Source organism: Pelecanus crispus, chromosome 1 (assembly GCF_030463565.1).
Source record: "Pelecanus crispus isolate bPelCri1 chromosome 1, bPelCri1.pri, whole genome shotgun sequence".
Lineage (NCBI taxonomy): Eukaryota > Metazoa > Chordata > Aves > Pelecaniformes > Pelecanidae > Pelecanus > Pelecanus crispus.
This window is the reverse complement of record NC_134643.1, coordinates 205254688-205281348: the sequence shown is the minus strand read 5'-3', so window position 1 is coordinate 205281348 and position 26661 is coordinate 205254688. Positions and strand designations below refer to the sequence as shown.

Genomic DNA, 26661 nt, shown 5'->3' with positions numbered 1-26661 from the left:
GAGAAGAGGGACTAAATGAAATAAGGCAGTATTCCTTTTCTGTGCATCCACTAAGCTGTGGCTGCATATTCATTCATGTTCATTTACATATGATAAAAAGGCCTACCAATTAATCATGCTTGCAAATATAATACATTTTTAATTTATCAACCTTGCTTTGATCAGAATCAACTAGAAAATGCCTGGCTTTACAGATTTTCCATATTGCTAGTACATGCTCTTTGCAAGAACTAATTTACTAATTTTCCTTAATTCAATTTCCTGTATCATTTCCAACCTAGGATTCATTGTGCTTTTACACTAGGTACAAGTTTAGCTCAATTTATTTTCAATCCTCCAACTGTTCCATTATTATAAACCCCACATAAGGCAAAGTTGCAAGAGTGGATACCACCACTAGAACAAAGATTAGCAGTACAGAAAGAAGAGAGATAAATGCCTAATTCTTCTTAGGAGAAGAACAACATTCAAGGGTTGTTTGGTTGGGTTTTAGATAGTATCTGGGGATCTGATACTGTATTTTCAAGTCATCAAAGATGTAGAAGTATCAACATGACTCAAGCATTTCTGGTTCATCCTCTTTTTTTCCTTGGGAATTTTTTTTTCTTTCTTTTTTGTTTTAATCTACTCCCTCCTAGAAATTAAACATTTAACTAAAACAAAAAAATCACTATTCTAACTTTCTTACCAGTGACATGTTGGTACCGAGTTCTTCCCAGCATAGAATGCATAGCATGTCCCATTTCATGGAAGAGATTTTCCATCATGCCAGGACTTAGTAGCGTTGGTGCACCCCTTGTTGAATGGGGCAGGCTAAGCATAAGAACAACTACAGGCAGCTGGTACTCTCCATTTTCCCTTAGCCTGCCTCCACGAACTGTAAAGTGACAATCCTTTTCAAGATAAAAGCAAACATATGGACAGCCAATGTCATTAAATCAATGATATTAAAACAATGATGAAATTATTAAACTTAAACTATTAAATCAAACCTAAATATATACTCAATTACACAAGTTGAATTCAATGATCATTAATAGCATTTTCAATAGCAGCATGCTGTTTCTCCATCTTTATTATTTGCTTCATGTTCCTAAGGAAACTACCTCATTCCATAAAGAAAAGCCTGTGTTGCTTTTAGGAAATAAAATTTAGGGTTTTTTGGTTTAGAATTATCAAAACCTCTCAATTTTTCTAAAAAATATCACTAGCTCGAAGAAATTTACTGATGTGCCAAATCCATAATTCATACATTAAGTTCTCCTCATTCTTCAGCAGGAGCTTCTTTACAAAATATACTGCATAGCACTCCTAGTATATTGTGAAATATTAGCAAAACAGTAATATATTAAACTAATGTAGATTTAAAGTTTGTCCACTTACCACCTCACTAAAGGTGGTAATTTGCAGATGCTTCTACAGAGTGAAGTGTCTGTTGCACTGCATCATATAGTTAATATACTGGCACTAGGCAGTATGAGTGAGCCACAACAGTTGGAACCATCTACAGTTTTAAGTAGTATTTTGAATAAAAATTAGTTGTCATTATGAGCTTGCACCTTTAGAGAGTATTAAAATTTCAGATTGTTTTTACCTGTAAATAGTAGGCCAGAAAATAGGTGTTTAAAAATCTACCATTTCTCCAGAGTTCTACGACATTTCATAGTGCCTGTCATTCTGTAGAACAAAGAGTCTGAGTTCTGCCTATCAGGTGACATTTTTTAAATGAAAGGTTACTCACAAAAATATTTTACCTAAAACCACATTTGAAGTTACAGGCTTTCCCTGTTTAAATTTAATTTATGCTAAATTGAGATAACTTTTACTAAACTTACATTGAACGCAAATGGCCCTAACACTACAGTCATTACTCAAATAAAAGCCATGCTGGAATCAGGTCATAAATGTTACCTGATGTGGTTTATCAGGTCGCTGAAAGAAGTCACAATAGATGTATCCTAGCAAACCTTCAGTTTCGTGAACGACAGCCTGAAGAAAAAATAGTATCATTTCCACAGTGAAAGCACCAATAAGATGTGTAAATCAAAGACACAGTATTCTAATCCAAAGATTTATAATGAATAAGTGACAAATAAACTGGGAATAATTAATGTAAAATCTGTTGGCAATTTTAGTTGGGAAAAAAATATATACAAGATTCACAACTTGTCTCAAACTACAGCCATTTCTGCATTTCACTCTAAACTAATTAGTCACAGGTTAGTATTAAAAGTAACTCTGTCTGTAGCTCCTAAATGACTTCTGAAAAGTCAACAGTAACAGAAGCTAATTTACTGTGGAAATAAAAGTAGAAAGAGTAAGGAATAATTCTAAATTGACCCATAGGATATAAAGAACAGCAGCTCTTGCTGGAGGTAGAACAGCAGTGAAGAAGATCTGGCAGTGAATACATGGAGGGAAGACAACAGAGGAACCTAGGAGCCTGATGAGTAAATTATTGCCCAAGTTTTTATTTCCACGCTCCCCTAAAAAACGCACAGAAAAATAGAGACATAAAAACCAATCTGAAACTAAAGATGACATACAGAATAAAAAATGAAGCAAAGACACATGACTGCTAGAATATGCACCTAGAGCGTTCTAGTCATCTACAGTCAATTGAAACTGAAAAAAACAGCAGGGCTCATTCAGAAGGACAGCTTGAAAGGTACAACAATAATCTCTGAACAGAGAAACTGCTTCTGATTCAGGCACCCTTCACACAGAGACATAAAGGCCATAAAATACCAAGCATATAAAAGGCACTTAGAGTATAAAGCCCTTGAGGTCTAACTTCAACTAAAATTAGACAGCTAGTGTGTGCTTTTGATAGGTACCCAAGTAATTTAAAAACAAATCTGATTCATGGCTCCGAGGAACACACCATCTTGTCTATCTTCCCTTTGTCATTTCAGATGCTGGGAAGAAGAATACTTACCAACTTTCGAACATCTTCAGACCAAACCTCTCCTCTCTGTGTCTGCTCAGCATAAAGGGAGATTCCTAGGAGCTGACTGAACAAAGAGTTCAAACCTTCCATGCACGCCCCAAGAGAGAAAAATGGACAGTACAAGCCAGGATCAATGTTATACCTAAGGAAATAGAAGAATCCCAAACCAGTCAGTTAGTTGAGCTACATAAACTACAGTCTTCACCTCCAAATCATAGGATGTGACAAAATACACCAGGTAAACCTCAAAGCCCTTATTGAGCATGTTTGGCTTTATTTTTCAAATAGTGAAACTAAGTCACAGACTAGTTATGGCACAGTGCTTCACAGTAACTCAGTTTCTCTTATATTCAAATTTGGATACCAAATTCAGCAGATGTTGACTATGATTTTCAGAGATGAGGCAAACACATAGCTCAAACAGACCATGGCAACACCATGGGTGGCCAGGTTGTGGCTTTTGATCCACAGGAGGCCACCGGCACTCAAGTACCATTCCCATGCCAAGGCTGCGCTGTGTAACTGATCAGAAAATGGAGCTGGCTTTGGCTGTGGTGTTAAGCCAAATCCTCAGCTAGGGCAGGAAACCAACCAGTAAGCACTGCTGACTCTGCAGTCTTGTCTTTCACCAGAGCAATAGAAACACCAAGGAGACACAGTCACCTCCCACGCATGAATCACACCTCAAGCTCTGGGAACTCTCTGAACCATGTAGAAAGTATCCTACAGCTTTGAGCCACACAAAGATTTTAATATGTGACATGGAGTTCAAACATGGCCAAGCTTCCTGAGCCTAACATCAAACAACTAAGTATGTTCAAGACACTGTAGCACAGAAGACATATGTGGGGAGGAAGATACCATGCATCTGCATGCACACAGATAAACTAAGAATGAACAAGAAGCAATTATAGAAGTAGTTCAGAGATGTATGCAGCCTGTACTTGGGCTCAAACTTCCTGAGACTCTGACCCTAAAAAGTAAACACGCTACAAGTGTATCAAGCAAAGAAATGCTCTGCAAACTTACACCTTCCACAAGCTGCTCAAGGCCACACAACTCTTTGGAGACAACAGCAAAATCAGAACTGGAATCTGCTTGTAGTTGTGCATGCACCCCAAATGGCAAAAATGTTCTTGCTCCCTTGTTTCTCGTACAAAGTCCAAGTGTTAAGTTATTTATACCATCTTCTGGGATCTCAAAGACTGTTTCACTCTAGAGAATCACAGTCCCTCCCTTCTATCTTCTTTTCTCATTAAACATGCATCAGCTAGACTACAATAGCTGAACACCAGAGATGAGAACCATGCTATTTTAAGGCCTATGATCAAAAGGCTTAGTTAGGGACCAGCTGTGAAAGAGTCAGCTAGTCCCTATCCACTTACCTATCCCTTCTTCTTTCCCACTCCCACACACACTCAAAAAAAGACCTAAAAACTAGGGATCCCACTGGGGATACTGCATTTGCAAATATGCTGCTTACAACTGCAGCTACAATTCACCACCCAGCTTCACTGCGCTGTGATGCACAGCAGGGTGGAGTTACTTCTCTAAGCCATGGCACTCGTTCTTGAACATGTCACTGTATTTTTTTTTTATTTGCCTAGTATCCTTTAAATTACCTTTATCACATACTGTAGCAGCATTTTGCAACTACCATAGCAACATCTGTCAAAAATACAGGTACGCTGTTATGGGATTTTGCCTATTTTCACACTACAAATGCAAGAAGCTAAAGCTGATGTATTCCATTCTATTTTTAATTAAACTAGAACATAGAAAATAAAGCAGATTTTGCCTCTACCATACTGACACAACTTCTTCAAGCTGCATAACAACACTTAAATGCACACTCTGCATGCTGCAATACACACATTTTTCTTTTTACTCAAAAAGAGTCTTTACACCAAAAGAACAAAAATAAGCATGATATAAATACTTTAGATCAAGTTAGATAAAAACACTGGAATCAAGTCTCTAAAAGAAAGCAGAAGAGATGAGTTAATTTCCATGTAATAAGCCACAGAAATTTGGAGTACAAAGGATACTGCTTTATACCCGGAGCCCCCAGAAGTACAGAATTACAGTATATGTGTTGAATATCCTGAGATTTTTAAGTCAGTAATTCCTAAGAACTGCAGCTCCTTCAACACTGGCACTTTTTGCAAAGCTGTAGTAAGTAAATCTCAGATGTGTCCAGACTTTCTCTCCAGACTCCAGGTTACCAGGTATCACCCTGTGATCACCTTCTGCTCAGATTGTTACCATGAAAACTTAAATCCACCACTAAGTTCTTCAGTCCTCTTCTCCTGATTCTGCTCTGAAGCTTTCCCTGCATACAGACTGCAAGACCTGTTAAAATGATCCTTTTATTAAAAGGAAAAATAACACCTTTTAGCAGCAAGTCATAAGAACCTCTGTAATAATTTAGGACTGGTTTTTGCCACATCACTTTAAAATCTTACAACATCCTACATACTACTATGAATACTAAGCTGAGTTTCCCATTTGTAATTCAAACAATTGCTTTTTTAACCAATGACTGACCATAAATGAAAAGTTCACTATAGAAGTACTGTCTCAATAGAAGTTTACTATAATGCGAAGCAGGATTTCTCCACATACACCCCTCCAAGCTGGGAAACATGATTATCCTTATTTTTAAAATTACAACATTTATTTCAAAGTAAATCAAGGATGAAATAGTAGGTAATGATACTGTTTTTGTATAGCTAAAAAATTACATGAAAAAAAAGACAGAGTTATGCATCACTTTTAGTCCTAACTGAGCCTTGAGTTGAGTAGTAACCCAGAGCTAGATCTCCTCAGAGCCAATTCAGATGAGCAGCATTTATTAGTTCTGGCTCTGCCCCAATCCTGCTTGTCCCACACTGGTTTCTGCAGAGCCACTCAAATTTACTGTACCTTGGTTTAGGTTCCAGAAAGGTTTATTAATCCAGGTGCAGCACAAAGCCCACCTACAACACCATCTCAGAACCAGGGGAGTAATACAGACATGCTCAAGTGGTTCCATATGGAGGTTGCATAAGGGATCTTTGCAAGGCTTTTTGCAGACCTCATTTCAAACAGCCCTGCCAAAGCTATGCTGACCATGTGGAAAGCCCATCTAGTACCTTCATATCCTCCTCCCCCCAGACATCCAATACCATCCAGGGTTTCCCTGCTATTTCCTTCCTGTCAACTGGGAGAAGAGAGCTGAATGTATGAGATATTTTGAGAAAGAACCCATATGATACAATACTACAAACACACAGTTCAGTAAATCAAAATTTAACTCCACCAACAGCTCACAGTTATAGCAGCCCATCAGATTTTCACAGTTGCAGAAAATTAAAACATGTAATTCCTACCAGTGAGTTCAGCTGGAGGAAAAGAGAATATGAAAACGGTAAGAAAATCAAGAACAGCAATCTTGAAAACGCTTCATGAAATTAAGCCACATTTACACAGGAAACAAGAAAAATCAAAAGCATGGTATCAAGAGAGACCAGACTGCTAAAAATTTTCTGAAGAGCAGAATTTTTTTTCTGGTGGACCAGCTAATCCTGGAAACCATTTCCAGGTTCATGAACAACAAAAAAATGATCAGGAATAGTCAGCATGGACTCACCAATGGCAAGTCATGCTTAACCAACTTGATAACCTTCTATGATGAAACAACTGGCCTGGTAGATGAGGGCAGAGCAGCGTACATCATCTACCTGGACTTCAGAAAGGCCTTTGACACTGTCTCCCATAAGATCCTCACAGAGAAGCTGTTGATGTATGGGCTGGATGACCAGACAGTGAGGTGGATTAAAAACTGGTTGAATGGCTGGACCCAGAGGGAGGTGATCAGTGCCACAAAGTCTAATTGGAGGTCAGTGGCTAGCAGTGTACTCCAGGGGTCAATAGTGTGTCCAGTCCTGTTTAACATCTTCATTAATGACCTGGATGAGGGGGCAGAGTGTACCCTCAGCACGTTTGCTGATGACACCAAACTGGGAGTAGTGGCTGATACATGAGGGGGTTGTGCTGCCATCCAGAGGGACCTATGGGCTGAAAGGAACCTCATGAAGTTCAATGAGAAGTGCGAAGTCCTGCACCTGGGGAACAACAACCCCAGGCACCAGTATATGCTGGGGGCCACCCAGCAAGAAACCACTTTGGGCGGAAAAGGACCTGGGGGTCCTGGTGGACACCAAGTTGAACATAACCCAGCAATGGGCCTTTGCAGCAAAGAAGGCAAATGGCATCCTCGGCTGCATTAGGCAGAGCATTGCCAGCAGGCTGAGGGAGGTCATCCTTCCCCTCTACTCGGCACTGGTGAGGCCACACCTGGAGCGCTGTGTCCAGTGCTGGGCTCCTCAGTACAAAGAGAGGCATGGACATACTGCAGAGAATCCAACAAAGTCCCACTAAGATGACCGAGGGACTGGAGCATCTCTCCTATGATGAAAAGCTGAGAGAGCTGAGACTGTCCAGCCTAGAGAAGGGAATGCTCAGGGGAACTTATTAATGAGTATCAATACCTGAAGGGAAGGTGCAAAGATGACAGAGCCAGAGTCTTCCCAGTGGTGCCCACTGACAGGACCAGAGGTAATGGGCACAGACTGAAACACAAGAGGCTCCCTCTGAACATCAAGAAACACCTTTTCCCTGTGAGGGTGACTGAGAACTGGCACAGGTTGCCCAGAGAGGCTGTGAAGTCTCCATGCTTGGAGATACTCAAAACCCATCTGGACATGGTCCTGGGCAACTGGCTCTAGGTGGCCCTGCTTGAGCAAGGGGGTTGGACCAGATGACATCCAGAGGTCCCTTCCAACATCAACTATTCTACGATTCTGAGAAGACATCATATGGACCCTAGGACTAAGACCACACAGCTGCAGTATGAGACAGATTCCAGCTTTATCAGAGGAGGACAACGTTTTATACTAACTGCAAAGGATTACCACATTCAGTTGAAATACTGGATTAACATGTTTGATGGGGGGGCAGAGGGGAAGAACTCTGAAACTACTTTATGTTTCATTTCGTTTTTGTCAAAAATGCAGACACATACTAGCAGGAGAAAGCAGTGATATTTCTTCATGGACAGAAGAGCTGACATCAATATATTACAGGGAGAAGATAAGTACCTATTTCTTCCTCATTCCCAGCACTCCTTGAACATGTGCATTGTCCCCATGATCTCATGTAATGATGAAGAGGAGGGGGAGAAGGCTTTCAGGTAGGTATTTTGTAATACACTGTCACTATCCAAAGGCGGGGCAGGGGGGGAAATCAGTCTGTAATAGTTTTGACTTTTGGAAAAGCACGATACTTATCCACCCACACATGAAAATAGCAGTAACAGAATATACTGGCTTAAGGCAGACTCCCCAGGGAAACTAATCCCGTACCTTGGTGAATGTTTGAAGATGTGACAATCTTGACATTTTGAGTACAATGAGGTTCTGATTAAACAACCACTTTAATAATAACTACACAAAGTTAATGTCAGTCACTTCCGGTAGAATATTGTCAGGATCAAACCTCTCCCACATTTAATGAAAGATGTATGTTAATATTCCTCTTGCCAATGGAAAACTGCAAAAAAGTTTTGAAAACCAACATTTTTTATGCAGAATGTGGAAAAAAAATGTTTCTACTTCTGATCTCACTTATTTCTCCATTTCTGCCTTGCCTACTACACCAATATACAAACAAAGATCAAAGATACTGAAAAATGCTCAAATAGCACTAGTGTCTTATGACACAAGACTGATACTTAAATTACTTCTGGACAATCCTGACAGCAGTCAGTGGTGATTATTAGACCTTAAGTTATCCAGCATCCATAGTGTGTTTGTTTGCTAGCAACTGCAATGTTGTAGGAGTTAAGTGGTTAAAATATGATAATATAAAGAAATTTTCACAATCAGATGATAATAATCAATAACACACTTCAAAATTAGTATTGGGTACTGGAAAAAAGCTACTGCTTCAGGAAGTGGATAGTACGTCTTCAAAAATCTTTCTCTAATACCAGTCTATACCCACTAAGCAGTAATCATTCCAGACACCAAAACACAGATTTAATTCACAAGTTCCTACTTCATGCATGAGCTCTCTTTTCACAAATCAAGTAAAAGAAAGCCTAACCCCAAACTTGCACTGATTCCAGGAAAACTTTCTCTTTGGGCTTATTTAGGAATAGAAATTAACCAAAACCTCAGCTATCTGAAGCTTAAGTCCAATAACCAAAAACTCAGTTCGTGGAATTATTATTAATAGATGATCTTGCCTTTCAGTTGCAAGAGCAAGCATATGAGTGACTCTTTTCTGAGCCCCCACCTTCAAGATTTAGTGCTACTGACTGCAGAATGAAAGGTGTAACACTAGATAAGATTAGAGGACAATGGGGAAAAGGGAAGAAATTAATTTAAAAGACTTGAATCTTTCCCAAAAAAAGAACACTCAATGAGCAGAACAGGAAATCCTACAATCTCTACTAGATCTGTAAAACTGAAGTCTGGCTGGAGGGTGTGGGTGGAAAAAGTATTTGGAAGAGTTTACAGACAAACTACGTGCTCCCTTATTGAAGATTCTTGCTTGATTCCAGGCACCCAAACGGTAGCAGTGATTAGCAACTTCATTGTTTCCAGATGACAGGAAAAAAAGCATCTGTTTGCTAGCAAATGATTACCCAACCTCAGTTATTCAGAGCTTCATCACCTTAGTGAAACTGCAAGAATACATTTCCCAGGCACAGTATTTCAGTGTTCAAATTCATGCTAATATAAAAGACCGTACCACAACTTCTTGGCAGCAATGGGGACTGTGATTGTGACAGCAAGCCAAACTTCTCTTCTCTCAGCCCTTTGACTGAAATTTCTAATGCTGTTGAAGGGTCTCGGCTTGTATCTTCAAAACACTCTCTGACCTGGGCCAGATTAAAAGACCACATAAAACTCCAAGATGAAGACTTCTATCAATATACTCCTTTAGCACTTTAAACTGCCCTGTAACAAAGATAGAGCTTGTCTGTGTAGGATGCAGAGCCTTTTTGAGGGCTGATCCAAGACTGTAAAATTAATTTCTCCTGAAGCTAAAGGTAAAACTCAAAGTTCATCATCTTCTATCCCAGGTGTATGGTGTTTCTTTGATCATTTTTTTCAAATGCGAAACCGAGTGTATTTGAAAATGCACACAAAAGCCTCCCAACGAAACACTACCAAAACAAGGCATTCCACTGCACATTACTTCTCTATTGATAGAATGAAAGGACAAAAACTTCAGTTAATTAACTGATAGTGACTGACTCTAAATAAAAAGGAGCAGAGTTTCCAAAGTACTACAGCTTAGCCTGCCCCCGAACTGCTCACTGGTCAGAGCAAAGCAATCTTCATAATCTACATGTTAATATCTGTTGATAACCCTACTGTGCATATAATTAGTTTTATTATATTACATGTTAAAGTAGCAGCCATTCTAAGAATCACTTTATGCATGATTTTCAAGCTGTTATCAACTGTGGGCTTGGACAGTTGTCTCGCTTTGCTCCTTCTATTTAAAACAAATGGTAAAAATTTCAAATAAAACTGCAAGAAGCAGCTGCTTTAATATGAGCACACTCTTTCTGGTCACTCTTTGGCAAGCTGCCTCTACATTTATTCAGTCAAGTTACAACCTTCATCTCCAGCAGGAAATGCATTCAAGTATTTTTGGGAAAAGAAATCAGAAAGGAAGTTATTACAACCCATACTGAACTATGCTAACAGGCATTCTGCTACCAGTAAGATTTCTGCTAAGGGTTACTGCTACTAGCAAGAAAGGTTAATGTTCTGGAGACAGACAGCTAAAATCTGTGTTGGAAACCAACTGGAGCTCCACTTGGTGACAACAACTGCAGAGAAGTGCCTAAAGACCGGTTTTCTTGTATGCTGTAACTTGCAGCTTGCTTGCTGCACCAGCTAAGCAGACAGGCAGAATTCAATGGGGAGGATGATCCACATGGCATACTAAGGTCACTAGAAGAACATTGTCGCTGTCTCCAAAACTGGCAAATACATGGAAACATGGTTACAGCACTTCCTAAGGAAGAAAAAGGATTCAGATCAGCTAAGCAAGCCAGGGCAAGAATCAAACATCCTGTCTGGATACCCATTCACTTAAAATGCGAGTTCTGGGCCCCAGCAACGTGATACCTGATCTCCTTTTATGACCTGGTGACCCGCCTGGTGGATGAAGGAAAGGCTGTGGACGTCATTTACCTGAACTTTAGCAAAGCCTTTGACACAGTCTCCCATAGCATTCTCCTTGGGAAGCTGGCAGCTCATGGCTTGGATGGGCGTAGTCTTCGCTGGGTAAAAAACTGGTTGGGTGGCCAAGCCCAGAGAGTAGTGATGAATGGAGTTAAGTCCAGTTGGCAGCCGGTCACCAGCGGTGTTCCCCAGGGCTCCGTTTTGGGGCCAGCCTTGTTTAATATCTTTATCAATTATCTAGATGAGGGGATTGAGTGCACCCTCAGTAAATTTGCAGATGACACCAAGGTGGGTGGGAGCATCGATCTGCTGGAGGGTAGGATGGCCCTGCAGAGGGACCTGGACAGGCTGGACCGATAGGCCGAGGCCAACTGGATGAGGTTTAACAAGGCCAAGTGCTGGGTCTTGCACTTGGGTCACAACAATCCCATGCAATGCTACAGGCTTGGGGAAGAGTGGCTGGAAAGCTGCCTGGCGGAAAAGGACCTGGGGGTGCTGGTTGACAGAGAACATGAGCCAGCAGTGTGCCCAGGTGGCCAAGAAGGCCAACAGCATCCTGGCTTGTATCAGGAATAGTGTGGCCAGCAGGAGCAGGGAGGTGATTGTTCCCCTGTACTCGGCACTGGTGAGGCCGCACCTGGAATACTGTGTCCAGTTTTGGGCCCCTCACTACAAGAAAGACACTGAGGTGCTGGAGCATGTCCAGAGAAGGGCAACGAAGCTGGTGAAGGGTCTGGAGCACAGGTCTTATGAGGAGAGGCTGAGGGAACTGGGGTTGTTTAGTCTGGAGAAGAGGAGGCTGACGGGTGACCTTATTGCTCTCTACAACTACCTGAAAGGAGGTTGTAGTGAGGTGGGTGTTGGTCTCTTCTCCCAAGTAACAAGAGATAGGACGAGACGAAATGGGCTCAAGCTGCATCGGGGGAGGTTTACAATGGATATTAGGAAAAATTCCTTTACTGAAAGAGTGGTCAAGCATTGGAACAGGCTGCCCAGAGAGGTGGTGGAGTGAGGTGGAACACCTCCCTGGAACTTTTCAAAAAACAGGTAGATGTGGCACTTTGGGACATGGTTTAGTCTAGTCTACCCTTAATTGGTTTAGTGGTGGACTTGGTAGTGTTAGGTTAATGGTTGGACTGGATGATCTTAAAGGTCTTTTCCAACCTAAACGATTCTATGATTCAGAGTGCTTCAAACAGGCACCTAGGATGCCTATGTCACCAGAGAAAGGCAGACACAATTGTAATGCCACTCTCGGGCTTAGCAAGGTACCAACTAGAACTAACTAGCAGAAGTCTTGAGCTCAGCTATGAGCTCTTGGTCCCCTCTGGAACTTAGGCTTCCCTGACTGGACTGCATGTTGTATACCTGAATCCCAAGAGGATGAACAGCACAGCCTTTTCTATGGGAAGATGCCTTTGAAAAAGCAGGTAAAGGAGATGGAAGAATGGTGGTCTGATGAATCACAACAGAACTTTGCATAGAACAACATAATCCAGTCAAAAAGATTTCTTACCATAGAACCTTTCTTCTAGGGTATCAGAGGTCAAAAAAACAGGTATGGATTGATTTTTGATACTTGCAGTGCTACAAAAAGTTTTCCCAGCTACCCTTGAACTTGAGCACATAAATTTTCTTAAGCCCTTATGTGAAACTAAAGCATGTGAATGCACTTCTGGAAGAGCAGGAAAAGGAAATACCAAAATTTCTATCCATTACAGACATACACACCAGAGAACACAATTATTAATCTAAAAGATGACTTCCTGAAATCAAGAAGGCATTTTCACATGACTAGATATTAAAAACAAAGACTGCTTTTAGATTAGATGTAGGAAATATCATATTACATGTATGTAAAAAAATAAAGGGACACCAATATGTAAATCTCACTATGAACAAATCAGAAACAGCATCAACAAATATATACATGAACTCATCTACAGTGGAAAAGAATATTTTTCTCTGTGCCAAACTGTCAGTTAGCTACTTTGACTCAAAAAAAAGAAAAAAAAAGTAGCCCCTTTTATTGTAATAACGAACCTTAATTTATTTTGTTGTTCCTGTAGAATTGCATAACTCGTATGCTTAAATGTCCAAAACCGTGAAAGACTGAGAAGCACAAAAATGAATAAAAGAAGTTTGCTCTGCTTTCATTTTGTCTTAAAACATATTCCAATAATTTACTTCACTCTGAACATCTGATTTCAAATGCCAAAGCATTTGTATTTATAACAAAGCCCTGGAAAGAATGAAAATTTTCTTATGTACTTTATGTCAAAATGTGAGCTCAGAAACTTCACAAAGAGAAATCTCAGTACCCTCCTAAAGAAAGTAGAAATATCAAAGAAAACAGTAGTTTCTTTGATGTAAATTCCTGCTTTATGTTAAAGGATAAACTATGTTAAAAAATCCAGACACCTTACTTTTACAGTATGCAGCCCAGCACTATTTTTAAAAGAAGTAATGTAGCCAAACCAATTTAAAATCCAATTTTAAAAAGAAGTTAACCGACACAATGAGGTTTGGTTATTCTTCAAGAACAGCAGGCTTCAAACAAAAAGGCTGTGTCCCTGTGAAGAACAAAGATGTAGTATGTGATTATAAATAATTATTTCTAAGCTTGTATGACTTCACTGAGTCTAAATAAAATGCAGACTTCTAAAATCACTTTCATTTAAGCTGTATATTTGGAAGGAAACTAAGACTGTTTTGTGTAGAATGACTTTCATCTATTCTATTACAAATGCTTTTTATAAACTTGGACATTAGGGATATTTGAGTAAGAATCACTGTTCTTCAGAACATGAGCATTCAGACTCTTAACAATTGCAAATTAGCTGCTTGGCAAGAATTCTTATCAGTGGCTATTAAATGTAGTCCTTGATATATCCTGACTTTTTTTTTTTTTTGAGAAAAATTATTATCCCATTGATGTCCACAAAAACATAGAACACTAAGTTAACTATCTCTAATAAAACAGATTCTGTCAAAATTTTCAAAGAAGCTTGAAAAAATTGTGTTAGTGGAAGATAAAAGTGAGATGAACCCCTCAGGTTAACTTAAAGAGATCAAGACAAGGAAAGCCCCTTCCAATTTTCATTACATGCCAGACTATGAAATTTAATTCTTTACCTGAAGGGAGACGCTTAACCATGATTTATAGAAGACTCTGGATTTCTCAAAAATAATAATAATAATAGAAAGCCTTTGTACTCTCATCAACCATAAACTAGAACCTATATCTCACATTCATTTTTTCTGTTAATTGTACTTCATACAATATTTTGGAGGAGGTCAGGGAGTAATTTGGAATACTGGTTTGGTATCGATACTATATGCAACTTTTAGATTTGACTTTTTTTTCAAATCAACAGCAATGTCTTTCTCCTTCTACAATATTTTGAATAAAGAAGTAATTCTTGAAACTTGAATTCTGCTTCATAGCAAGCCTTTACAATAACTTTCAGGTTTTCCTCCAAAAAGCTTAGTCTACTAGCTTAGTGACTGGTAAGTTAAATGGACTTTCTGCACCTACATTAGTTGATTTAAGAGAAAGCATGCTTTCCCTTGCTTATAGAAAGTTCTCCTCCTCTATGAGCACTCTGGTTAAAAGATTTCCTGGTTCTTTTTTAAATTTTGCATTATTTTTCCGCTTCAGCTTTCAATTTGAACAGAGTGACAGTTTTCTCACATATGCCACAAAGGGTCTGGGCTATTTTTCCACGTGGTGTTCCTAACAGAGAATACTCCTTCATAAAACTAAAAGTAATTTAACAAAAAGCAGCCATAAACAAGTTTTGTTTACAACTAACTTGCAGACCTCAACATTAGTTGCAGCTTTTAGCAACTTGAGAAACATCCAGTCATGTTTAGGTACCTAGTATTGAACCTACCCCTCTGAAAAAACAGAAGTGCTGCCCACTCTCCCCCGAAGCTGGCAGCCTGTGTGCAGGCGCAACAAGGAAGCAGATGAATTATTCCTAATTTCTGCTCAGCTGGTCACCCCAAGATCCAAAACGCCTGCAGGTGCTGTGGTGGCTTCTCTTTCCTACACAGCAGGAAATTGGCTTATTTTGGCATTGATTTGTTCATCCCCAAGGCCAGTCTTATTTATTTCTGCAGTCCCAAAGAGATGGACCAGCACAGAGTACAATACCCTGCAAGCACATCCCAGTTGCAAGTTGAATAAAATCTGTGACATTTTGGCAAAAATCCCAACAGAGAATTATAGCCAGCAAAGTCAACCCAGACTAGTAAGCACCAAAGGTTAGGGGAACAGGGGTCAACACCAAATACACTAAGCTCACCACTGATGGTTCTCAAGAACAGTTCTGTGCCTCCATCAGAAGTGGCTTATGCACAGTCAATCCCACTTTCAAGGCAAATAGTTGACCTCAAAAGGTCTCTTCCAGCGGGGTTTGTTGTTTTTTTTTTTTTTTAATGACCCGGAAGAAGTCAGCAAGGCTACTACATCTTTGCAAGATCAGGGCCTTGAGAATTATTTATAACTGCAGCTGCACCTACTGAAAAGTAATGGGATTTAATTAATACTATGGTACTGCACTAAAACTCAATAGTATTATTTTTATAATATACATATTGGACATCTTATTTCTTGTTAGAGGCTGAAGCATGTTCTAGCATTCACTGTTTTATTACCCTTAGCCTGCCAAAATTCTTGAGGTTCTCCTAATTACTCTATCTTCTTTTAAGATACTACTATCATGAATTTCAGACTTTTGTCTCCAGTTTCTCTTAAATGTACATTTATACTGACATCTATTTCCTCTGCCTCTTAAACTATAGCTACTAAAACATTACACTGTCATAAGTGTGGGTTTAAAGCCAGAGAGGTTACTTAACATAATTTAAAAAAAAAAAAAAAAGTAGTAAAAGATCCTGTTACCATCAATGGGAGACTTACACTTTTGAAGCAGGATCAAGTTTCCAGGGAAAAGACTTGGTGAAAGCTGACAAACAAAATTATTGTGGCTAAGTTTACAGAAAGAAAAACATACTCTGCGAATTAAGTCTGGAGCTCCTCCTGCTGTTCAACTTACAAAACAACAGAAATAGTAACAACGGTAGAAGCAAAGCGTGAAAATAAAGGTAGCCTGATATGACAGCAAATATAATCAAAATTCAATAATCCAAAAGCATGTGAATATCCTACATTCTTCAGAAGTAAATATCCAGCTCTTAAAACTAATTACAAGGAATCTAATGAAGGATTTGTTTCCTTAATCCTCTTCTAATACAGAATAAACATATATTTAGAATATAAAAAGTATACATTTAAAATATACAACATAAAGATATAAAACAGACACATTAAAAATAAGTCATGAGTTTCAGTGTCATTTGAGACAAATTAATGCAGGTGGTCAAAATCTGGAAAACTAAAGAGGAAGTAAAAGATCACATCAGGATGCCAAGGTCACGGGTTCAATCCCTGCTCACTGCAGGGGGGGTTGGGCTAGATGATCTCTCAAGGTCCCTTCCAACCCAAAGCATTCTATGATTCTATGATGATCACATTGTCTAATGTTTGCTCACAACATTTCTGTTTTGGTCTATACAACCGTATTTACAAACAGGTAACAGTAAACCTTTTTCAACAGACACAGACACTGTCCCATCTAATATTTCTTGCACCCCGTAGTGGTGCATGTGTGACATAATAGAACATTGCTGAGTTACTTAATCAAGAACTAAACCCCTGCAGACTCTTTATACCTAGGTTTGTAAAGCTAATCTGTATCTTGTGTACCTGACAATATCCAATATCTAGGAAACTATAGTTCTGTACATCATCTGGAGCCACAGTGACAAAAGTAGTCCAAAAGAAATACCCAAAACCCATACATTTGCTTCCCTTTCAAAACAAAAAAAATTACTAAGCAGAAAAAAAAAGGAATTCCTAACAATACAGAAATCAACCACACAAACTACTACTGAGTCCCAAAACACGACAGACAAAAATGCAAGCCATGCTCTGCACACAGCACTATTGCAAATACGACCATGGCATTTCTGCAAAAGACTTAAAGCTAAAAGTACATTTCTTCCAAAAAAGAGAAACCCTTGAAGAACAAAATAATTAATCTACTAAACAAAGAATACTAAGAATGGGAGAAATGCATGACAGGTAAGTATATCTTGTTTGAAAACATACTTTGTCATTCCATGATGCAAAACCCCACAATAAAATAGGATACAGTAAGTAAAAATTAAATAAAATAATTTATTTCTCTTATGAATAAACAAAATGAAACATGATGCAATTAAAAAAACCCCACCAAAGTATAAATTATTTTCCCAGGAGTAAAAGAAAAAACCCAAACCAAGGAAGACAACATCACATTTCCTTAGAGATGTAATTTGATACTACAAGATATTTGGCTCAGTTAGAAAGAGAGTAACAACAAATAGCCAAAAGTCAAACTCCTGCCAGAATGAAGCTTTGTGACACATATGGTTCTCATCTTCCAGTTCCAAAAGTGTTGAACTGAACATACCATAGCATCCAAGGGGCATTCAAGAAAGGATGTGGTCAAACAGAGGTAAATACAAATACAAGACAAAGGATAGTGGATTCACATTTACATAGATAATAAGTGGCAAATAGAACATGTTTAGGGCACAGACATGACAAGGTATATTCCTGTCCTCTGGTTGTTGTATGAATACTCTCTGACTCTTGCCTAGTTTCAGTCATAAAGCACAGCCACTAATACTATGCAGTGGAGAAGTGAGTTTTACTTTTCAGGGCTGACTACCCAGTATCCAGGACCCTGATAAATACCTACAATATGGGCAGAATGAATGTAAATCATTGTTAAGTCATTGCCAGATCAAAAACTTTTCCCAAAGACAGACCACTATACAGAAAACAGGACAGTGAAAGACTTAAGCCCTTGGTTTTTAGAGAAACACTGCTGCACACGATGGAGAGGAAAAGTACTTTTCCTTCCCTGTCTTGTAGATGCTTGTACACCTGCCAGAAAAAAATACTCCTGCCTAACCTGGAGGGAGAAAAAGGTTGGGTCCCAATCCTGCATTGTAATCAGAGAGGCCCTACATAGGTTCAGGAGATTCTTCACACTGATCCAGCTGCCAGCCTTGGTGCCTGAATAAATAAAAAGTAGCAAAGATACAGTGCCAATGTCTTGGTCTGTTTTACCTGCAGTTCTCCCTTCATAAAGCTACCATGCAATTCTTAAAGTAAAGTAACTTTATTGGGTCTTTTACAAAGCCCCACAAGGAAAGGAAATATTTTTCCTCCTAATGCCAAAATGAGCAGAATTTTTGTGATCACCAGCAACTCAATTACAATACGGTTAGCTTCATGAGATGATCTAAGAAGGACAATAAGACAGTTTCAGAAGACACTCCTCCAGGAGGAGAAAGAAACAGAGCCTTCTACACCTAATGCTCTAACCCTTATGGGATACGCTAATTCTGCAAAAAGGGAAAGCAGACACTATAGGAAATGTAGAAAATAAACAGGATATGTAGACAATAAATTTCATCAACATTTGACAGTAATGCCAAGCACTATGTATCAGAATGTAGTTCTTGCTGTTTTGAAGACACTATATAGGCAAGGTAAAGGAGATCTGTAAGCTACAAGATAGTATCTTCAATGAGTGTGACAGAGCTCTTCCACAGACTGCTGTTGACCGCTGTAAGATGGGACTTGGAGCTAGATGGACCTTGACTCTCCTCCAGCATAACCACTACTTTGTTTCCACTTTCACAGAAGCGTGTCCAGTTTAAAACAAAAGCAGCCACTCCCAGGCCATGGCACAAACAAGCAATCCACGTGTACACTGTGGAGTTCTGCGTGCTCCAGCATCGGCTACTGGGAGCAGACCCAGCAGCTGGACATCCCTCTCCTTCCCCTGCACGGCAAGTTCTGCGCACCCAGGACACAAACATTGCTGCACATACATAGCTCACTTCCCATCTGAGCATGCAGTAGCTTAAGACAGGGCCAATATTAGAGCTGCTGCTCATAGAACTACTGCCTCAGTAACAAAGTACAAGAAAGCAGCAGAACAGCCAGGCCAACTGCTGGCAACGCTTCCATGCCATGTCTATACTACCATACCTTTCCGATCCAGAGTAAACTACTACTTTAATCAGATGCATCCAGCCTAAGTTTGTTTAAAAAACAAAACCCTACGAATCTGCAGTGAAGGAATATTTTTCCTCCCCCTCTTGTGAGAGAAGCACAACTTGAAATTGTCTTTTCCAACACAAACCTAAAAGGTCACCACTGCTGATCTAATAAAGGCAACATGCAGGGCTCACATCTTTCAGAGCTGGCATCTCATTATATGCAAAGGTCTTGTGCACTATTTAAGTCTGTATAGAGGATTTATTTCCCAGTCTTTGCAGGAGAGATGTGAATGAATTCTATCCAAAAACCGTGAAGATCTACTCAGGAAGCTGCTATTTCAAGTCTGTAGAAGGGGATGATAGGTGCATGTTCAACAAGAAGTACAATGCAGTTAAAACATGAAGAGCAGTTGGATTGTATTCAGTGATCAAAATTTATTTTTAAACATTACTGCAGCTCAGCTAAGAGCTAAAAGCAAAACAAGAATAAGGATTTTCTAGCTGTTCTGAACCGATGTCATCCTCTTATATCTTCAAAGAGGGCCAATACTTCCCCATAAAACAACAGAGGAGCCAAAAACTTCTACAGGCATTCCAGCAGTAACTAAGAAATGTTACAAACAACTGCCCCACCACTCTTTATTTTTTCATATTGGAGTACATCTTCAAAGAAGGAAATCCTGTTTACATTGCGGACTTTCTTTATCCTTATTGCAAGGAATGAAATAAAGACACTCATTTACATTACAATCACGAACATAAAGAGCTTACCTCTCAGCACGAAGGACACCACTGTAGTAAGGGTGATCCCATGGCATCAGCTTCTGAAAGAGAATTCCAGCTTATAATTACAATGCACAACAAGTGAACCCAAAGTAAAAGTTTTGTTTCCTTTGAATATTTTTGCAGTTTCAACAAGTCACAGAACTTTAAAACATAATGGGCAACATTCAGTGCTAAAAACATCATCAGAAATAGCATCACATATCACAACTTGACACCTGTTTTTTTAACATTTCCTTGAAGATGGTACTTCTTATAGAAATAATAATATATATTATATATTGGGAATATAATGGGACTTCATACCAGATTTCAAAAAATACACTAGTTTCAAATAAAAAGATAAACCTAGTTATGTACAGAATCAGGATACGTATGTATGCAAACTGGACAGGCATCTAACCTGAAGTACAGCCTTTATTTTTCAAGTGAGTCAATTAACTCAAAACAAAGTAATATTCACTTTCACCACTTTATGTTTTGGTTAACTCAGCATCATTTGTATAAACCAACAGCTACCTCGCACTCAGTGCTTGGTTTTAATACAAACAGCAGCTAAGCAGTCAAAAAGCATTTCAAGCCAGAAAGTTTCTCTTTCTAATTATGCTATGCGTTGTACACTAAAATAGAGTTAATTTTTCTTGTAGAACAAGGTTAGCCTATATTATATTTTTAAAAAGAAACAGAACAGAAAACCACAGGTGAAAATTTAACTTACTGAATTCTGGGGGTTGAGCTTCATTTTTATCTTCGTCATCATTTCAAAATCTTTTTGAGTTCTGAAAAATATTTTTATGATGAAAGTGTTAATGAAAGATTTTTGAGCTATGGAATACAGTACACAATATACTCCATCCTAAGAAAATGCCCACCATCGCAGATTGATAGTACTCTGTAAAATGGCAGGCCCATATACTACAGTAAAAGAACTTTTCCATTCTGCTTCCGTCACTCAGGTATCTTCAAATCAAGCCCCTCTTACTCTGGTTGGACACCTCCAAAGCATTTTCTTTCTTAGAATACACCTCATTTATACACAGTGATGAAACTGTTTTATGCTGTGTGGAACTTAGGGAGGCAAGAAGGACAAACAGGGGAATCTGCTTATAGATGTAAAAATATATGGAGTTGTGTGTATGGGGAGAAGAGAAGGAGAGGTGTTCTTCAACACTTAAACTTGGTCTTCTTGTTTGCTGTTGCCTGCATTTCTTGGCATACCACTTGTTGTATTCAGTCCTGGGTGTTCTCAGACAGAATTTATTCTAAGCCAACAGCTCCCCTCAAAACTCTGAGAAAGCCTTGCTTTTTGTTTCATCAGAGCATATAATAAACCACACTGACTTAGTAGCGCATAAGTCCCTCTATTCTTCAAATAAAGAGTATGGTTAGAAAAACAACTTAGTGCAAAAGAGATACCTTTTAGACAACTGGTCAGAAAGCTTCTCCAGAAACTGTCTTACTGTCTCTAGAAGTTAAATGGGGGAAGAGAAAAAAAAAAAATAAGAAAGTGATTTCTTTCCTTAAAAGATGTTAAGTTTACATCAAAATGTTCCTAACAAAACAAGCTCCCTTAGAACATCAAAGTTCTTTTTAGAACAACAAACTACTTCATTGACCACTGTGCCATCATTTCAAGAGAATTTAGTACCACATTTACTTTGTTACATGCTGGTATAATGGCAACTTCATAATCTAAGGAGTGAGCATTGATTCTGAACAAAAACACTGGTTCCTGCTCAGTGAGTATTGCCATTTATAGAAAGCATGAGTATTGCATACGGCAAAAAGTAACTGCAATGAGATACTTCACTGGAAGAAGTATGTGTAAACTTCGCAAAAGAAACTAACAGCTTTTGACCTCATACCTAAACCAGTGCATCTGCTTTCTCAGCATGTCCTTCCACACATGCCTTATACCTGGATTTTTGGCCATTGTTCCCTGAAGAGCCCTGTGGGCAAAGGTGTCATACCCAACCAACTGTGCCAGACTGTTTCGGCTAGCAAGCAGTTCTTCTAAACGGCTCAACTGCTCAGCATTTGGGTAAAGAAAAATCTTGTAAGCAGCTTCTCGCACCTAATAAAAAAAAAAAAATAAAAAGGTCACATTAGTACAGTGCAATTTTTAAGGGAAACAAGTGATGCAATTGAAGATCTGGCATTACAGCTGTATTTCACAGATACCGTTGGGAAAAGGCCTAAAGCCTTTTAACAATAGTAATTACGACTGTCTGACAATTACAGCTCTCTTATCCATTAAAGATGGAAGGAGGAAATGCAATGAGACAACCTAACAGATCAAGACTGCCAAAAAGGGTCCTGTTCACTACTCCTGTCAACAGTCCCCTCTGCTCGTTGCCTCTCTCCTGCCAACATCTGTGCTTCTAAGACCACTCTGTGGGCTGTCTTAACTTACTAAAACTTCTGAAAATAAATGCAAAAGCAAGCCAAATTGTTCTCTGCACATCAGTTAAGCTGGCTTATGGAAGGATCTGATAAAGAACAAGAGACAGGGTCAGGGGAGAGAAAAAAAGAGGAAGAGAAATGCCGTACTTCTTTTGAAGTAGCAAACTATTAGTCTGCCCATCTGCCCACGAACAGTCTTTCTCCTATTTCTGGTTTGTTTGGGTTCTTTCATAACTCTCAAAAAAAAAAAAAAAATCACCTCAAGCCTCAGAAAATTTGGTAAAATGCTTTTTATGTTTCACAAACTGATTGAAAAGAATCTTTATTTTGTACATATGGAATAGGCTTAAGAAATCCATCAACAGCTTATGCTTGTCTTCATTTGAAATAAGCTTCTCTTTTGGATAATATATTCAACAAGAATGCAGGTCCTGGGTTTATAAAAAATATGACTATAATAATTCAGAAGTCATTTCATACCTGTTCTGTTCCACCAAGCATTCATTTTAAAAAAAGCAAATAAAGTAAGTGAGATGATTCCTCCTCCTTGACCACAGTTCAGCAGTGTGTCTTTGTAGCAAAGGCCACCAACATACTGAGCTCTTTTATTAGAAAGACTACAGCCATCTGGTCCACGGACGTGATTGCTTTCCTCGCCATCTTGGTGGCCTCCACTGAAGTCAATCCTAAAGGGTGATGAGTAAAGGGCTATAATCTCTTCCCTCAGTCTCTGGCTCTGCCCCGTTCATGCAGTCCAGGATGCTGTTGGCCTTCCTTGCTGCCAGGGTCACTCACTGCTGGCTCATGCTCAGCTTGCTGCTCAACAACTCTCTGGGCCTTTTCCACAGATCAGACCCAGCCAAGCAGTCCCAGCCTGTACTATTGCCAGGAATTCTCCCTTTCCAGGTGCAGGACTTCGCATTTGTCCTTCTTGAATTATGTAAGGCTCCCACTGGACCATTCCCTCAGCTTCTAGGCCACTCTGAATGTCAGCCCTGCCCTTCAGTGTATCAATTGTTCCTGTCAATTTGCTATCACCTGCAAATCTCGTAGGCAAGCTCTCTGTCACTTCCTTTAGGTCACTGATAAAGATGTTAAAACAGGAGAGGTGCCAGGACAAACCCCTGCAACACTTCTTTCATTACCAGCTTTCCAGTAGAGTACAACACTTCAATCACTACTCTCTGAGTCTGATCATAAAATGAGGTATTTTTACCTGTCTGTTTGTTCACCAGTCCAGACTGCAATCTCCTAACTTGGATTGCTCCATAACCTTCCTAGGTTGCCTGTAGTTCCCCAGTTTGGGCTTTTTTCGCCTTTCTGAAGGTGGGTGGAACATATTTCCACTAGTCATTGTTTCCACTAGATCAGGGCTCCTCCCTGATCATCACAGCCTACCAAAGGCAGCAAGCCTTTCAAGGACAACAGCCTGTTCTCTCTGGACCCTTGGATGTAGCGCATCTGGTCCCAATGACCTGTAAAGGTTGTGTTCTCTCAAGTAATCCCAAACTGGATCCTTCTCTACTGCTGGTTGTTCTTTTCTTTGAACCCTTTCACTAAGCACAGTGGGCTGGGAGAACTCATTGGTGAACACTGAGGCAAAGCAAGCTATCAGCATCTCAGCCTTATCTGTGTCTGCTGCTACTAAGTCACCCACCTTACTAAGCACTGAGCCCACCTTTTCCTTGTGCACTCTTTTAGTACTAATGCAGCAGTAGCTGCTCTTCTTGTTGCCTTTGATGCCCCTTGCAAGTCTCAACTGCAGCTGAGCTTTGGCCTTCCTGACATCATCCCTACGTGCACAGAAAATATTTCTAAATTCCTCCCTTGTATCTTGTACCTGCTTCCACCTCATGTCTGCTACCTTTTGGAAATGAAGCTTTGTCATGAGTTCCCGGCTTGCCAAGCCTGGTTCCTGATACATCTGCTTGGCTTTCTAAGGATCAGGATGCACTGATACCGAGTATCTTAGTATCCTCATGTGCTTGAAGGATGCTACCTTTAAAGAACTGCCAGCTTTCTTGAGCTCCTTTACCCTTCAGAGCTGCATCCCATGGGATCCCACCTCCCAGTTTACTGAACAAGCTGAAGTCTGCTTGTCTGAAATCCAGGGCCTGTATTCTGCCCCTCTTCTTCCTCAATCCATTCAGGATCCTCACCTCCATTATTTCATAGCTGCTAGAGCCAAGGCTGCCCTTGATTATTATGTTCTAAACCAGTTCTTCCTCAACCATATGCATTTGCCTCAATAACAAGTAAAATAACTGACACGCACTTTTGCTACAGAGTATGCCAAAGCAAATTTGGGGAATACACACCAGATCATCAGAACAATCAGCATGCAGACCAGCAACTTGTAAGTAATTGCCTTCAGCTGTAAAATTATACCGAATATGCTCTGGCAAAACATTTTTGTCAATCTTGTTGGGAAGGTGAGCTCCTGTCAGAAATTCATTACATAAATCCAATATTCTGACGTTGAGGTTGACTGCCTTTTTACGCTGTAAGAAAAACAAAGTACAAAATACATAATATCTTGAGACATAGTACAAGCAGAACTCAAAGTTTCTAAAACCTTAAAGGACTTTTCCAGAAATGAAGCAGAAAATACAACATTTAAGATTAGACCTACAGCATCAACAAAATCCTAATGTAGGGCTGAAGTCAACAAGATCAGATGTTCATACAGATCTATAATTTCACACAGGATTGAAATTTGAAAGAAAATGCCTATGTTTCTGCAGTAAGAAAATGTACAGCAGAGTTTAAGTAGAATTAACATAAGCTTTGCTAGCTGCTTGGAAAGCATTTATAAAACTATGCCTAATATGATTGCTATGTAAAACACAGAGCAGAAAAAAAGAAGCATCATTGAGATGGATAAATCCTACTGGCATCCTGAAATAGATACAGAATTACAGTTCTCTTGTTACTCTTTGTACTGCACTATTTTCTGGAGACTGTAAAGCATTTATGGTATTTCAACCTTTCCCTGAGGAGTTTGTATTTAGGGCTTTACCACTATGATCACAGTATTTCACACATTTAAGCTTACTGTAAGATTTGCTTCAATGAATTTGCTCATATTAGTAGAGTATGCTCTCTATTGCCTGCGGGTCCATAGCTCAAGAGAAAAGGCTGAGGGTACAGATACAACATACTTGTAAAGTCCAAAGAATGACAAAACCTGCAGATCTCTGTCTTCCCATTCCACCCCTTACTCTTTAAAACACATCTTTTGAGTTTTATTTTAAAAAGCAGAAATTCTTTCTAGCAGAAGTAAATTTCAACTTACAACAGTGAGGGATGTCTAAAGTCTGAAATGAGAATTGAAAAGAAACACTGAGCAGCAAGCAATAGAAGAAAAGTGAAATAGGCAGGGGAAGAAGAGGAAGATGTGCAAAAATACGGGGAAAGAGAAATCCTAACTGAAAGGGGGTGAAGCACTGTAGAACCAATTTGCCAACAGGCAAATCAGAAATAAAACCTAGAGTCCAAATGTCAGAGTTCTTCTTTGTACAAAGTAATTGTAAAAATATATTCTAGAAGCATTTTCCAGGTCACAAAACACCACCACAACCATGATCTTCAGAGTAACTTTACCACATAGATCTGGTAAAAGAGACTTTTTATGGATCTTTTTGGAGGGGATGACTAAAATAAACAAAGTATTAACTTTATACAGGGACATGAGCTATGAACAGACATCCAACAGAGCATCCATACCACAAAGCATGGTGAAAGCTGATGGTTTTGGCAAATCCATCACTAACTACTGCAAAAGCATCTAAAAGCTCCAAGAGAGGTAATCAGACCATGCCCAGACATTCACTTTTGAACAAGATTTACAACTTCCGGTTATGTGAGCACCAAAGGAGAGCCTGGAGACACACCTGATCCCTTCTAAAACACTCTACTTGATTAACCTGTCGTCACAGTGCATGGGGTGCTGCTTTTCCCCAGTCTGTAAACAGGTTGTTCAGACAGCTAAGCAGCTATTTTAAATATCTGATGCAGACACCAAACAAAGAAAGCAGGATTGCAGGTCTTGCTTATAACTCTTCAGAACAGACAAAGGAATGATGAGGGCCGAACTGGGAAGAACAGCCAACTAATACCTAAAACAACATTAAAAAAACACACCTTAGA

General features: G+C 39.4%; 1 protein-coding gene across 1 annotated transcript in view; it reads right to left on the bottom strand.

Moving 5' to 3' along the window:
• MIPEP (mitochondrial intermediate peptidase) overlaps nucleotides 1-26661 on the bottom strand; it is an 85238-nt gene that overhangs the window by 45811 nt on the left and 12766 nt on the right. The window contains exons 6-13 of the mRNA XM_075714177.1: nucleotides 24831-25013; nucleotides 22027-22183; nucleotides 21526-21574; nucleotides 20828-20888; nucleotides 20098-20150; nucleotides 2939-3092; nucleotides 1912-1989; nucleotides 689-893 (exon numbers count right to left, since the gene is read on the bottom strand). Coding sequence (XP_075570292.1) covers nucleotides 689-893; nucleotides 1912-1989; nucleotides 2939-3092; nucleotides 20098-20150; nucleotides 20828-20888; nucleotides 21526-21574; nucleotides 22027-22183; nucleotides 24831-25013 — 940 coding nt within the window. The remainder of the gene's footprint in view (nucleotides 1-688; nucleotides 894-1911; nucleotides 1990-2938; nucleotides 3093-20097; nucleotides 20151-20827; nucleotides 20889-21525; nucleotides 21575-22026; nucleotides 22184-24830; nucleotides 25014-26661) is intronic.